The 13,851-nt window shown below is 49.6% G+C and overlaps 1 protein-coding gene across 5 annotated transcripts in view; it reads left to right on the top strand.

The window, feature by feature from the left end:
* The first annotated feature begins 10,300 nt into the window (after positions 1-10,300).
* The window catches only part of DLG3 (discs large MAGUK scaffold protein 3), a 53,962-nt gene continuing 50,411 nt past the window's right edge, over positions 10,301-13,851 (top strand). For 3 of the 5 annotated variants that reach the window (XM_055563554.1, XM_055563553.1, XM_055563552.1), the window contains exons 1-2: positions 10,301-10,657; positions 13,655-13,708. In XM_055563554.1, the coding sequence (XP_055419529.1) occupies positions 10,301-10,657; positions 13,655-13,708 (411 nt within the window). The remainder of the gene's footprint in view (positions 10,658-13,654; positions 13,709-13,851) is intronic. The other 2 variants (XM_055563556.1, XM_055563555.1) reach the window with 1 other exon arrangement.

Raw genomic sequence — 13,851 nt, 5'->3', positions numbered from 1 at the left:
AGTTTGAATTTGTGTTCCCGCCCCCTTCTCCTCCCGGACCCTGCGCTTTCCCTTCTCGCCGCCCCGCCCCCGCCATGCACACAGAGGTACATACAGTCCACGTCAACATACCTGGCCTGCAGCTGGCGCGATGGGCCGGGGCACCGGCGTGCGACCGACTGGGAGGCCGGAGGAGCCCAAGTAGCCCACGCCGCGGCAGCTGCCTGGTCAGTCTTCTCGGGGGTCCACGCCGCCTGGGACCTCCTCTTCCACACACTACCTTTTCAAGCTGCAATTCCGTAGTTTTCCCCGTTCCGGATCCCGCCCCTCAGACCGACCGCCAGCCTCAGCTCTGGGGCGCCGAGGTACCGGCGCCCAGGTACCACCGGGCTCTCACCTCAGCTCGGACCTCCCTCTCCCGTCCCCATCCCTACTTTTCTGTCCCCTCCCAGACGCCCAGCCCCGCAGCCTCTTCCTCCCCTCCCCTCCCGACTAGACCCTGACCACCTCCAGAGTCTCCAAACCCCTCAGCCTCCAATTCTCAGCTCCCAGTCTCAGCTGCAGTCCTCTAACCTCAGATTCTAGACTCCGGGCCCGGCAAGAATGCCCCTAGCCCTTGCCCCAAGCCTCTAGCCTTGAGTACTCAGCCCTGTGCCTGACACCGCCCATGCTTCCTCTCTTCCCAGCAGGATTAGACTCTTCTATAGAGTCCTGGACTGGAGACTGAGACTGACAAAAACTTGCGGGTGGAGGGCCAAGGGGAGCTGCTCATTGGGGTTCCAATGCAGTTGCTCTCTTTATTTTTAGCTGCTGACTCACAGCTTCTGGCACTAGGGTTTGGGGCTAACAGGCTGGGCTAGGGGGCTATTAATAGAGCTGAGGCACAGCCCCGACCCAGTTCAGTTTAGAAGCACGGGGAGTAAGGAGCCCTCCCTTGGATCCTCTGGAATTGTTGTGGACTAGGGTAGTGGCTGGACTAGGACTTCTCTGGCTGCCAGTACCTCAGCCTGGTATCTCTACCTTGGAACTCTTGAGGAAAAGCCCCTGACAAAACTCGGGGCACAGCTCTCTCCTAAGTTTGCCATGGCTTGGGGCTCTGCCACAGTGAAGCTCCTGCTGCACTGAGTGAACAGATGACTTCCAAGTGCAGGGATTATTGTGCCCACAGCTTTGGCCTGCTTGGACCTACTCCCGGGCCAGAATGCTAGGTTACTAGGAAGAATAGCTGTGGATTTCTGTTTCCCAGAGGCCCTTATGATGATGGGATACTACAGCATGGTCCTAACAGAGAGAGCACAGAGCTGACGGAATTTGCTAGCTCCAAACCAGACACAGGACTAGCAAGCTGTCAAACCCTGTGTTACCACTCTCCCGTTCTTTTCGTTTCTTTCCCTCTCGTTGTGCTCTGTGCCTGCTCACAGGTGTCAACATATCTCAGGATCTCTCTCTACTCCATGCTGCTGCTGCTGCTAAGTCGCTTCAGTCGTGTGACTCTGTGTGACCCCATAGACAGCAGCCCACTAGGCTCCTCTGTCCCTGGGATTCTCCAGGCAAGAATACTGGAGTGGGTTGCCATTTCCTTCTCCAATGCATGAAAGTGAAAAGTGAAAGTGAAGTCGCTCGGTTGTGTCTGACTCTTCGAGACCCCATGGACTGCAGCCTACCAGGCTCCTCCGTCCATGGGATTTTCCAGGCAAGAGTACTGGAGTGGGGTGCCATTGCCTTCTCCGCTCTACTCCATAGAGAAATCTAATTGAGGAAAGCCACTGAGAAACTCCTATAGGACGTTTTTATCTTAATGGGTGGAAGTAGGATTTTCCTAATCCATTCATTGGGGATGGTGGGGAAATCTTGATACCTTAGTGAACTAATCATCAAAATTATTCCACCCCATGCCCAGTGTGCTAGAATTCCCATCCACCGAGAATACACACCCATAACAATGCCCCTTACTTGCAAAGCAGAAACTTCCCAGTTTCAGCAAACCCAATCTCTGGCTCCCAGGTGAAAAGCCCCAAGGGCTTTGGGGCAAGAGTGGTTATTTCTTCACACAAAAAGACTGGGGTCACCCAATGAAGCTATACTTTCAAGAATGAGCCCAGATTATCATACAGTAGCGGGCTACACCACCCTCATCCTGTCCATTTGCTGAGGGAGCTGGAGAGACCGTGGATGGAAGTCAGAAATAGTCACTCTCCTCCCAAATCCTATATCAGGTTCCTCGGTGGCTTCAGTCTCATTGTCAGTTCAGTTCAGTCACTCAGTCGTGTCTGACTCTTTGTGACCCATAGACTGCAGCACGCTAGGCCTCTCTGTCCATCACCAACTCCCAGAGTTTACTCAAACTCATGTCCATTGAGTTGGTGATGCCATCCAACCATCTCATCCTCTGTCATCCCCTTCTCCTGCCTTCAATCTTTCCCAGCATCAGGGTCTTTTCAAATGAGTCAGCTCTCTGCATCGGGTGGCCAAAGTACTGGAGTTTCAGCTTCAGCATCAGACCTTCCAATGAATATTCAGGACTGATTTACTTTAGGATGGACTGGTTGGATCTCCATGCAGTCCAAGGGACTCTCAAGAATCTTCTCCAACAACACACTTCAAAAGCATCAATTCTTCAGTGCTCAGCTTTCTTTATAGTCCAACTCTCACATCCATACATGACTACTGGAAAAACCATAGCTTTGACTAGGTGGACCTTTGTTGGCAGAGTAATGTCTCTGCTTTTTAATATGCTGTCTAGCTTGGTTATAACTTTTCTGCCAAGGAGCAAGCGTCTTTTAATTTCATGGCTGCAGTCACCATCTGCAGTGATTTTGGAGCCCCCCAAAATAAAGTATCTCACCGTTTCCACTGTTTCCCCATCTATTTGCCATGAAGTGATGGGACCAGATGCCATGATCTTAGTTTTCTGAATGCTGAGTTTTAAGCCAACTTTTTCACTCTCCTCTTTCACTTTCATCAAGCAGCCCAGTTGCCTAACAATCTCCATCGCCTGCAGGGGCAGGGGTTGTTTTCCACCTGTAGGGGGCGCCTGTCTCCCTGAGGTCTCAGGCTGGAGGTCTAGCAGTTGGGAGGGGGTTCCAAGTGTCAAAGCATCTCAGGGTTTGAGATGTTCCCAGGGTTGCCAATCATGTCCAGTCTGAGCATCAGGGAGCCTGTTAGAGTGGGGAGAAGCTCACTATGAATGTAAATGGGCTTTACTCATATTCATTAAAAATGAAAATGTGAAGGGGGGCAGTCAATGGAGATCAGGCATGAGGAAGGCAGTTTAACCCTCTCCATTCACTCCAGGCTTAGCAATTTTTCTCCTGAGCTACTTTTTGGATGTAAGAAGAGTCTAGCACTCTATAGTATTGACAAACTGCTGAGCATATAAAAGACTTTAAGGTCCTGAGTTACCAAAGTAGCCTAGACTTGGTCATGAATAATAATTAACCCTAATCCACTGTGTACTAGGTAAAGTGCTCAATGTTTTACATTTAATCCCCACAAAACCCCTATGATTATTTCCATTTCACAGATAAACTGAAGCTCAAGAGGTAATGTGAAAAGTGAAAGTGAAGTCGCTTCCAACTCTTTGCAACCCCATGGACACCAGGCTCCTCCGTCCATGGGATTTTCTAGGCAAGAGTACTGGAGTGGGTTGCCATTTCCTTCTCCAGAGAATCTTCCCAACCCAGGGATTGAACCCAGGTCTCCCACATTGTAGGCAGATGCTTTACCGTCTGAGCCACCAGGGAAGTCAAGAGGTAAAGTAATGGCCAAAGTCACACAACTAGTGACTGGATTAGGTGTGATTGAGCAACCACTGTGTGCCAGGGGCTAAGAATACAGAAAACCAGACAAATACAGAGGTAGGATATTCCATAAAACAACTGAGTTGTACTTTTCTCTGCCTAATGAACACCTAGTCACCCTTCAGGACCAAACTAAAAATGTCATCTCTTATGACACTTTTCATAAGCCCCTCATCACCCACAAATAGAGTTGATAACTTGCTTTCTTATATACCCTCTGAAATAGCACTTTTTGCAGTTACTGTAATGACTTGCTTCTGTATTTCCTTTTCTCCAGCTTTGAGCATCCCAGTGACAAGGCCTGTTTACTATTTATCACCACTGGGATATCTGATAGACATCTCAAACTCAAATGTCTAAATCTGGACACCTGATCTTTTTCCCCAAAATGACCTCTTCCTTAAAGTGGTACTCATCTCAGTCGATGACAATTTCACCTTCCCAGTTGCTCTGGCCAAAAAATCTTGGCCAGATAAGGCCACACCTCATAATCAATCTGTCAGCAAATCCTGTTGACTTTCTCCTCAAAATACATATAGAATCCAATCACTTTTTATCACCTCCAGTTCTACATCCTGGTCATAACCACCATCACCTTTCCTTTGGATCACTTCAGTAAGCCTCCTGACTGGTCTCACTGATTCACCTTTGTCCCCTGTGACCCATTCTCAGAAGCCAGAGTGATGTTGCTAAACACAAGTCAGATCATGTCAGTTCTCTGCACAAAACTCTCCAATGGCTCTCCATCTCAGAATAAAGCCAAAGTCCTTCAATGTCCTACAGACTGTATACAGTCTGGTCTTCTTCGAAATCTCTGATCTTATTTGCTAGTATCCGCCCCCCCCACACACACTCTGCTCCAGCTACTTGGTTCTCCTTGCTGTTCCTTGAACAAGCCAGATGCAGTCCTTATCTAGCACCTTTGCATTGGCTGTTCCCTTGCTAGGTATACACTTCTGCATGACTTTCTTCCTCACCTCCCTCAAATCTTTGTTCAAATATCATTTTCTCAGTGTTGCCTACTTGAAGAACCTATTTAAGATTGCCTCTATTTTAATGTCCAGTTTACAGCAATACAGGGTATAGAGGAACAAGATAAATGACACCATGAGGGAAAAAAAAAACAACAAGCAAATCCAGAAGTAGGATATTCTACAAAACAACTAACTTGTACTTTTCAAAAAGCCGATGTCATTAATTAAAAAAAAAAAGATGGGGGGAGTTCCCTGGTGATACAGTGGCTAAGACTTCTAGTTCCCAATGCAGGGGACCTGGGTTTGATTCCTGCTCAAGAAACTATATCCCACATGCCAGAAGTACAGAAGAGTTTGCATGCTGCAACTAAAAAAGATGCCGCATGTCTCAACTGAGACCCAGTGCAGCCAAAATAAATAAATAAATACTTTTTTTAAAAAAAGATGGGAGACTTCTAGTTCTGGACTCAGCTGGAGTAGACATACTTCTCCCTATTTCTCCCAATAAGGACGCTAAAACTCTGCATGTGATATGTAAAAACAAGCATAGGAAGACTCTAAAAGAGGGAGAAAAGGGCAGTTTTGACTAAGTGAGCTCCCTGGGTTTTCTTGTTGCCTTATATCCCAGACTGTAGGCTGGAGAAGCCAGCCTGGAAGTGCCAGGAGACACAGACAACAAAAAAGCCTCAGTAAAAGCCTGCTCTCTTTAGCCCAAAGACTAGCAAGTGGGCAGCTTAGTTGGACAACACAAAACTCTTAGACAATAACCACTCTCCTGCAACCAGGCATTACAGAAAAACAAAAACAAAAAACTGCAGCTCCACCCACTCCAGCCAGCAAAGACCCAAGTGGAAACCAAGACTTTCCCTCTTGCCAGACTCCCCAGGCTCCCTGCGGTGGTGTCTAAGTAGGGAGTCTGGACTTCCATCCCCACAGGTTAATCTGTGTGGCATCAGAGTATCCGAGGAAGGCCTAGTGGAGAGTCAAGACTTTTGCTGCTGCCCTGCTCCTCCTCCCCTCCCCACCCAGTCCTCTATCATCTTCACCCCCACTTGCACCCCTACCTGTGGTGAGTGGAAGCTACCTGGGAGCAGGAAGGAGGCCCTTCAACCCTTCCCCAGCCAGGGAGGTGTCAGTGGAGGCCTTGTGGGGGGCTGGAACTCCCACACCTGCCCAGCAGTAAAGAAGAACCCCTCTTTGGGTGTCAACCAATGTTAAGTGGGGAACAACTTGAACCTCTACCCCCTCCTGGCAGTAGCCAGGCAATGGACCCTTCCACTGATGGCAACAGTGTCAGAAAATGCAAAACAAGAGATTTAAGTAGGACCTAGAGTCTGATAACATAATATCCAAAAATGTCTATGATGCAATGGAAATTCACTCATCATACCAGGAACCAGGAGACCCTCACCATGAATAAGAACTAAACAACAGATGCCAACACCAAGATGACAGCTTTCAATGATCTGAGAATGAGTCTAAAGGAGCCAACATTAGGGGAAAAAAATGCTTCAATGAGCAATTACAAATAGGTTGGAAAAAAATGAAAATGATGGAAAGTCTTAGCAGAGAAACAGATACGATGGAGTATCAGACAGAAATTTTAGAATGGAAGAATACAATAACCAAATCAAAAAACTGAGGAGATGGGCTCATCAGCAGGATGGAGAAGACAAGAAAAAAAATCAGTGAACTGGAAGATAGAACATTAGAAATTGCCCAATCTGAATAACAGTGGGAAAATAGACTAAAAAAAAAAAAAAAAACAATGATCAGAGCCTCAGAGACATGTGGGACTATAACAAAAGACCTAACATTCATGTCATCAGGGAGTCCCAGAAGAAGAGAAAGAGAGTGGGGCCAAAGAAGTCCTCAAGAAACGATGGCTGAAAATTCCCCCAATCTGGCAAAAGACATAAACCTACAGATTCAAGAAGCTGAACAAATCCCAAATAGGATAAAGAAATCCATGCCAAGACATATTATAATCAAACTTTTAAAACCCAGACCAAGAGAAAGTCTTGAAAGCAGTAAGAGAGAAACACCACTTTATCAACAGGGGGAAAACAATTCAAGAATCAGTGATTTCTCACCAGAAACCATGGTGACCAGAGGAAGTGGCACAACATATTTCAAGTGTTAAAAGAACTGCCAAGCCTGGATGCTATATTTAGTGAAAATATCCTTCAGAAATGAGGGAGAAATCAAGATATCCTTAGAAAAAGGAAAGCTATGAGAACTTGACACAGCAGACTTGCCCTAAAAGAGTGGTTAAAGGCAGTGCACAAAAGAGAAAGGAAATGATAAAAGAAGAACTCTTGGAACATCGGGAAGGAAGAAGGAATAGAATGAATAAAAACATAAGTACAACAGACTTTCCTTCTTCTCTTGAATTGTCTAAATAATGTCTGATGGTTGAAGCAATAGGTATAGCATCATCTGATGTGGAGCTCAATATATGTAGAGGAAATATTAAAGACAACCATAGTGGAAATGAGACAGGGTTGCTGCTGCTGCTGCTGCTAAGTCGCTTCAGTCGTGTCCAACTCTGTGTGACCCCATAGACGGCAGCCCACCAGGCTCCCCCGTCCCTGGGATTCTCCAGGCAAGAACACTGGATTGGGTTGCCATGTCCTTCTCCAATGCATGAAAGTAAAAAGTGAAAGTGAAGTCGCTCAGTCGTGTCCGACTCTTAGTGACCCCATAGACTGCAGCCCACCAGGCTCCTCCATCCGTGGGATTTTCCAGGCAAGAGTACTGGAGTAGGGTGCCATTGCCTTCTCCGATGAGACAGGGTAAAGAGACCTAAATAGAGTTAAGTTTTTTTAAACTTTCCTCAATCTTTTAAACTGATGACACCAATAGGTCTTTGTGGTGACAAAATAGTTTTGTATTTTGATTGCAATGGTTGTTATAGGAATCTCTACATGTGGTAAAATGGTATAGAACTATACACACATTGTACCAATGTCAATTTCCTGGTTTTGATATTGAACTATAATTATGTAAGATGCCTTCATTGAGTAAAACTGGGTTAAGGGTACACAGGCCCCCTCTGTACTATCTATGCAATTTCCTTGTAAATCTATAATTATTTCAAAATAAAAATTTTTCTGTTAAGATTGGGGCTATTCTAGTGGCTAAAGACACAAATGCAATGTGACAGCTGTGATTAGATTCTGATGTTAAAAAATATAAAAGACAAGTTTGGAGAAACTTGAATATAGACTGGACATTGTTGTTGTTCAGTCACTAAGTCATGTCCAACTCTTTGAGACCCCATGTAGCATGCCAGAGACTGGACATTAGATGATATGAAATAATTGTAATTTTCTTACATGTCATATTCATATTATTGGAGAATGTCTTTATCCCCACCCAATGAATGCTGAAATATTTAGAGGAGGTGTGTAATGAAATCTGTAACTTACATTTGAATGATTCAGAAAAAATTGTAGGTCGATTGATAGAGCAAATATAACAAGACATTGCCAGTTGTTGGCTCTATGAGGAAGATATATAGGAGTTCATTGTACTATTCCTTCAGCATTTCTGTATGTTTGTAAATTTTCATTTTTAAAAAAGCTAAAGAGGATATGTGAAAGACGTATATGTGATAAAGCAAGTATAGTAAAATGTTAATGCAAATCTAGGTGGCAATTTGCTGATCCCTATAAAATTCTTTCAGTTTTTCGGTATGTTTGAAAATTTTCCTTTTAAATTATAGGGGTAAAAAACTTGAAGAAAAAATGATCACAACCTCATATCCTTCCCTAGTACTCCCAGCCCCTCTTTTTCTGCTCTTTTTCTTTTTTCCCACAGCATTTATCACCATATATAGTAGTATATACTTCACTTATTTATTGTACTAATTTTTGTCTGTGTCCTATCACTAGAATGTAAGCTCCCCAAGGGCAAGGATTTATTGTGTGTGTGTGTGTTTTTCCTGTTTGCTGCTACGTCCTTAAATCCTAGAACAGTGTCTGGCACATAGCACATGCTCAGAGAATATTTGTTGAATTAAGAAAAAATTTCTGTAGCCCTAGGGCCTAGGTCAAGGCCTTACACAGAGTAGGTGTGCAACGAATGATTATTCATCTGAGATCTGAAGAAGTTAGAATAGACCTGTTGTACTTCAGCGGTTCTGAGTGTGGACTTGAGTCAAATGGCTAGGATTCCGTCACTTCCACCTGTGTAACCTAGCTGCATTAACATCCCTGAGCCTCAATTTCTCATTGGTATAAGTCAGATAATAATAGTAGCACTTTGGTAGGGGTTTTGTTTGCATGTAAAGTACTTAGGACTTTGTAAAGACTCAATAACTGGTAGCTAATGACAAAACAAGAACAGCAAAATGACAAGTTTTCCCAGCATGTCATCCTTCTTCCATCCACCAACAGGCTGAGCCAAGAGAGGTTAAGAAGATGTCCTTGGACAAGTATTCCCAACTTCTTTTCTAGACCCTCAGGTTTCTTTCATTTTAGACCTCTTCTTTCCTTTCCTCCTGCCCTGGACTTTCTTTACTCTCTTGGCATCCTGAAGTGCTTTCCTCCATGATAACCATGCAGGAGTGGAGTGGAGGAGACAGGAATCTGTGCACCAGGGACAAAAGCTTAGAGCTTTCCTCTCCTCCTGTTCTAGGTGTGAGTCCCTCATTGGTGATAGAAGCAGGGCAAGTGTTAGGTTGTAGTCATTTCAGGGCCTTGAGATTGAAAGAACAATAGTCCTGAGGAAGAGAATAGCCTCCTAAGCTGTCCTCTTCCTTGGTCCCGTTAGGAGAGAGCACCTCCCTCACCCTGCTCTAACGTCCCTTCGATCGGTTCTGCCGCCTCAAGTCTTTACTTCTGGTGGCCCCAGCTCAGAGCAAGGCCGGGGACCCATTGAGCATCTCTCTGCAACTCCCTCTTGGTAGTAGGGTGGGGTGGGGTGGAGTGGGCGGAGGACAGGCTGAGATTGGAGATGAAGGGGGATGAAATTGAGAGCTGAGCTCACCCGTGGCCTAAGTCCCCTATCTCTGACCTAGGGTCAGCCCTACCCCGGATATCTGGGGAGCTGGGGCTGAGCCTGGGGGCGCCACTGCCTCTGTTCCTTTAAGGAGCCGCTGTTTAGCATTCCTGCCGCTGCCGCTGCCGCTGCCTGATTCTGCACGCTGATTGGCTGGAATCAACTGAGACCCGAGCCAGGGAGAGATGCTCTTGACTCCACTCAGATCCATCCTGGGGACCAGTGCAGGAGCGGTCCTCGCAGCACCCAGCTTCTGCCCAGGCTCCCGCTTCTTCTTTGCCGCTGGGCCTCGGCCCAGGAGCCACGACGGGCGACACGGAGCCGCCAGTGCTGGAGGGGGAGCCGTGGGTGCGGGGCAGCGTGGGGGCAGAGGCCCCGGGACGCCCGCCCGGCCCCAGGCCCCGCTCCGCCCGGGCGCCCCAACGGGTGCCCCCCCCTTCCTGGTCCGAGCAGTGTGAGTGTGCCCGGGAGCCCGGCGGTGGCAGCGGCGGCGGCGTGGAAACCGGCGTGGGCTGGGGGGTCCGAGCCGCGGGGGGCAGTGCCATGCACAAGCACCAGCTCTGCTGTAAGTGCCCCGAGTGCTACGAGGTGACCCGCCTGGCCGCCCTGCGGCGCCTCGAGCCTCCCAGCTACGGGGACTGGCAAGTACCCGACCCCTACGGGCCAGGTGGGGGCAATGGAGCCAGTGCCGGTTATGGGGGCTACAGCTCGCAGACCCTGCCCTCGCAAGCGGGGGCCACCCCCACCCCCCGCACCAAGGCCAAGCTCATCCCCACCGGCCGGGATGTGGGACCAGTGCCCCCTAAGCCAGTCCCGGGCAAAAGCACCCCCAAACTCAACGGCAGCGGCCCCAGCTGGTGGCCGGAGTGCACCTGTACAGGCCGGGATTGGTATGAGCAGGTATGGACGCGGGGGGGGGGGGGCGAAGGGGGGGCGCGGGGAGATCGGAGGGGGGGACAACTCAGAGGGGCTGGGGAGTGGGGGGCCTAGAGGCCTGGAGTGCAGCAGGGGTTCCTGGGGCTCCAAGCCAGCAGACCCTGAGCCCCAGCACTGCAGCTGGCCCAAGAGAGATGGTTGGAAATGTGTGCTTCTCTGTGTGTGTCTGTTTGGGGGTCTCCATTTGGAGGGGATTGGGAGGAGCTGTGTGTCAGGAGGTGAAGGTATGGCGGAGGGGCACATTTTCCTGTGTGGGGGGATTGGGCTCTTCTTGGTATGGGGGTTGAGCAGTGTCTCTGTGTCTGACAGGGGGCGGGAGGTTCTGCGGGGGCTGTGTGTGGTGTGTGTCTCCACAGGAGGGGAGGAGGGGGCATGGTGCTCTGCGTAGCGGGGACATGTGTGTGTGTGTGTGTATATGTATGTTGAGGTGTGTAGAGAAAGGCAGTGAGCGCCTGTGAATCTATGTTGAGGAGCCATGTGCCCAGCTCGCCAAGCTTCATCCCCTGATGCCATGAGTCCCTCTCCATCCCTTTGTGTGTGAATGTGCACATGGACATGTGGGGATGTCTCTCTGAATGTGGAGGTGTCTCTGTAGATGAAGCTGCAGATTTGGCTGTGTTTGCCCGTATGTGTGTGTGGCCACATGTATATGTGTGTGAGCATGTGGCTGCAAGTGTGTGCATATGTGTGCCTCTATGTGTGTGTGTGCCTGTGCAGTGTCCCTGGTGAGAGGCGCTTGACAGGCAAGGGAGGGAGGGGGAGGAGGCAAGAGACACGTCCCAAGCAAGGCTGAGAGGCTGCTGAGAAGGATGGACTCTTTTGTCCAAGCAGCTCTGAAGTGTGTGTGTGCTGAGGGGGGAGCTGAAGCAATCCTCCTCGCTCCAGAACAGGCATGGTGCCTGGAGCCAGGCAAGGGGCAGCTGCTTTGGTTCAGGGACTGGCCCTGGTGGGGCATGTCCCCCTGGGGTACCCCTAGATGTGGGAAAATTTAGCCCCCCAGCCCTGACTTGGCACAGCTTGGGAACCCCTGGGTGCTGGGCACAACTCCGGCTTCTACTCCCAGCCTAAACTGCCAGCTTAGAAAATGGAAGGAGCATCTGTGGGAGAAGCAGCAAAATGGAGGCTGGGCCGGCAGAGCCAGGTCCCTGGCATGCATGGCGGAAGGCCTGTCTGGTTATTCAGCTCTGCAGCCCCCAGTGTAGGGAGAAGGGAAGAGGAGGCTTTGCTGGGGAGGGCAGGTGCTGGCTGCCCCAAGCTGGTGACCGTTCTGGCCACCTCTGTCCCCCTCTGGGGATCGGATGTGCTCTCACTCAGAAGGAAACATGGGGACTTCCTGGGGAAAGGAGTCCTCAGTTCTGCCCTTCTGCCTGTTCACACCGACTGTTTCCTGTGTTCCTTGCCTTGGCCCCTTGCCCTCTCCAGCGGGTTCCCCTCTCTCCTTTCCCCCTCCACCCTGGGGACCTGCCCTTGTAAACACTCTCTTGTACTTGTCTGGCTCAACTGGGAGATAAATGCCAGTCCCAAGGCTAGGTGGGCCAGTTGGTCAAGGTTTCTTTGCCAGGACTGACCCCTGGATGGCTCGTAGCCCTGGGAATGGGTTCCTTGAGGGGGACAATGCGAGACTGGAGTGTGGAAGCCAGGAGCTGCTGGGTCTTGCCGGAGCTGGGTTTGAAGCATGGCTCTCACATGTGGGCACACATGGTATACCAGATGCATAAAAGAGCTGCATGGAGATCCTTTTGCCTGTGTGTCTGTTGCATGGTACTTCAGGCAGCTGTGTTCTTTTGGGGCTCTTCAGAGCCATCAGTTATTCCTCCTGGGATCAGGGACAAGAGTAAGGCTGCAGCAAGACTCTTCCCACCAGCTCCTAGGGCTGCAGGGCAAAAAGTCCTGGGGCCAGGCTCAGGAAAGGTGGAGGCATGATTAGCCAGTCCTGTCCTCCTCTGCTTTTCAAAGCCAGAGCTGTGGGGTGAAGGCAGAAGTGGGGAAGCAGAGCACGGCATGCAGAGGAATTGTTACCCTGGGTCTGCAGCTTCCCTCTTCAGAGGTGGGGATCAGGGGTCAGGAAAGGGGCCTCACAGCCAAAGATGGGAGGAAAGGCACCAGGTTCTTTGGGGAGAGAGGCAAGAGGGCTCCTCCATTCGTGGGGATGAGAACGAGAGCCAGGGAGCAGGTGCTACTTGTCTGTCCAGAATCACATTTTCACTTGACAGTGGCCACAAGTTTGTCACGCGTGGGAGGCTATTTCTGTGGGTTGGTCAAACCAACCCTGTGTTTCCATCCTCTTCCCTTGCTTCTCCTCCCATGACTACTGCATGTCGAAGGCCATGGACTCTGCTGCCAGTTAGTCCGTGGGTCACCAGCTTCTTCCTAATGGGGAACCTTGTCCACTCTGCTCCTGTTCCACCCTTGGCTTTGCCCTGACTCCTGACCAGATCCCTTTCTGCTGAGAAACACAAAGGGTTCGGGATCAAAAGCCCCTGGATAGAAAATGGATTAAGACTTTGACTCCTTCTGCCCATTGGAGGAATTGGGTTCTTGGGGACACAGAAGGAGAAACAGAATGAAGATTCATGAGGTACTCTGAGGGGGCAGCTTTTCTTTTTGCCCATGAGCTTTAATGGGCAAGGCGATTGGCCAGAACATCAATGGCCTCGGCAAGCTTGCTTTACTCAAAAGAGCACCTGGAGATCCAGGTTCTAGCCCTTGTTCTGCCACTAACTCGCAATATGCCCTTAGGCACAACCTGTGTCCTCTTTGGTCCTCAGTGTCACTGTCTGTCACATGGGAGAGGTTGAACAAGAAGGTGACTGTTGCCTTTCCAGCTCCGACATGGTGGGAGTCTGTGATCCCCAAGTCAGGGAGACCTGTTGTTCAGAGAGGAGCAGGTTCCCGTCCAGGCATGGATACTGTGTGTGGCATGGCTTGCCCGCCATGGTCCATTTCTGCCATTCCCCTCAGGCCAGCCCTGCACCCCTCCTAGTGCACCCTGAGGCCCTGGAGCCCAGCCTCTTGGTGAGTGCACCACTGACTGGCTCAGTCCCAGACAATTGGTCTGGGCTAAGTGAGCAGCTGGATTTGGCCTGATGTGGCTGGAAGCAAGGGGAGGGGAGCCTCCTCAGGGTCAGCCTGCTCCATCTGTGGCCAAGAGGTGTCCC

This window comes from Bubalus kerabau, chromosome X (genome assembly GCF_029407905.1).
Source record: "Bubalus kerabau isolate K-KA32 ecotype Philippines breed swamp buffalo chromosome X, PCC_UOA_SB_1v2, whole genome shotgun sequence".
Taxonomy (NCBI): Eukaryota; Metazoa; Chordata; class Mammalia; order Artiodactyla; family Bovidae; genus Bubalus; species Bubalus kerabau.
This window is presented reverse-complemented; position numbering and strand designations above follow the sequence as displayed.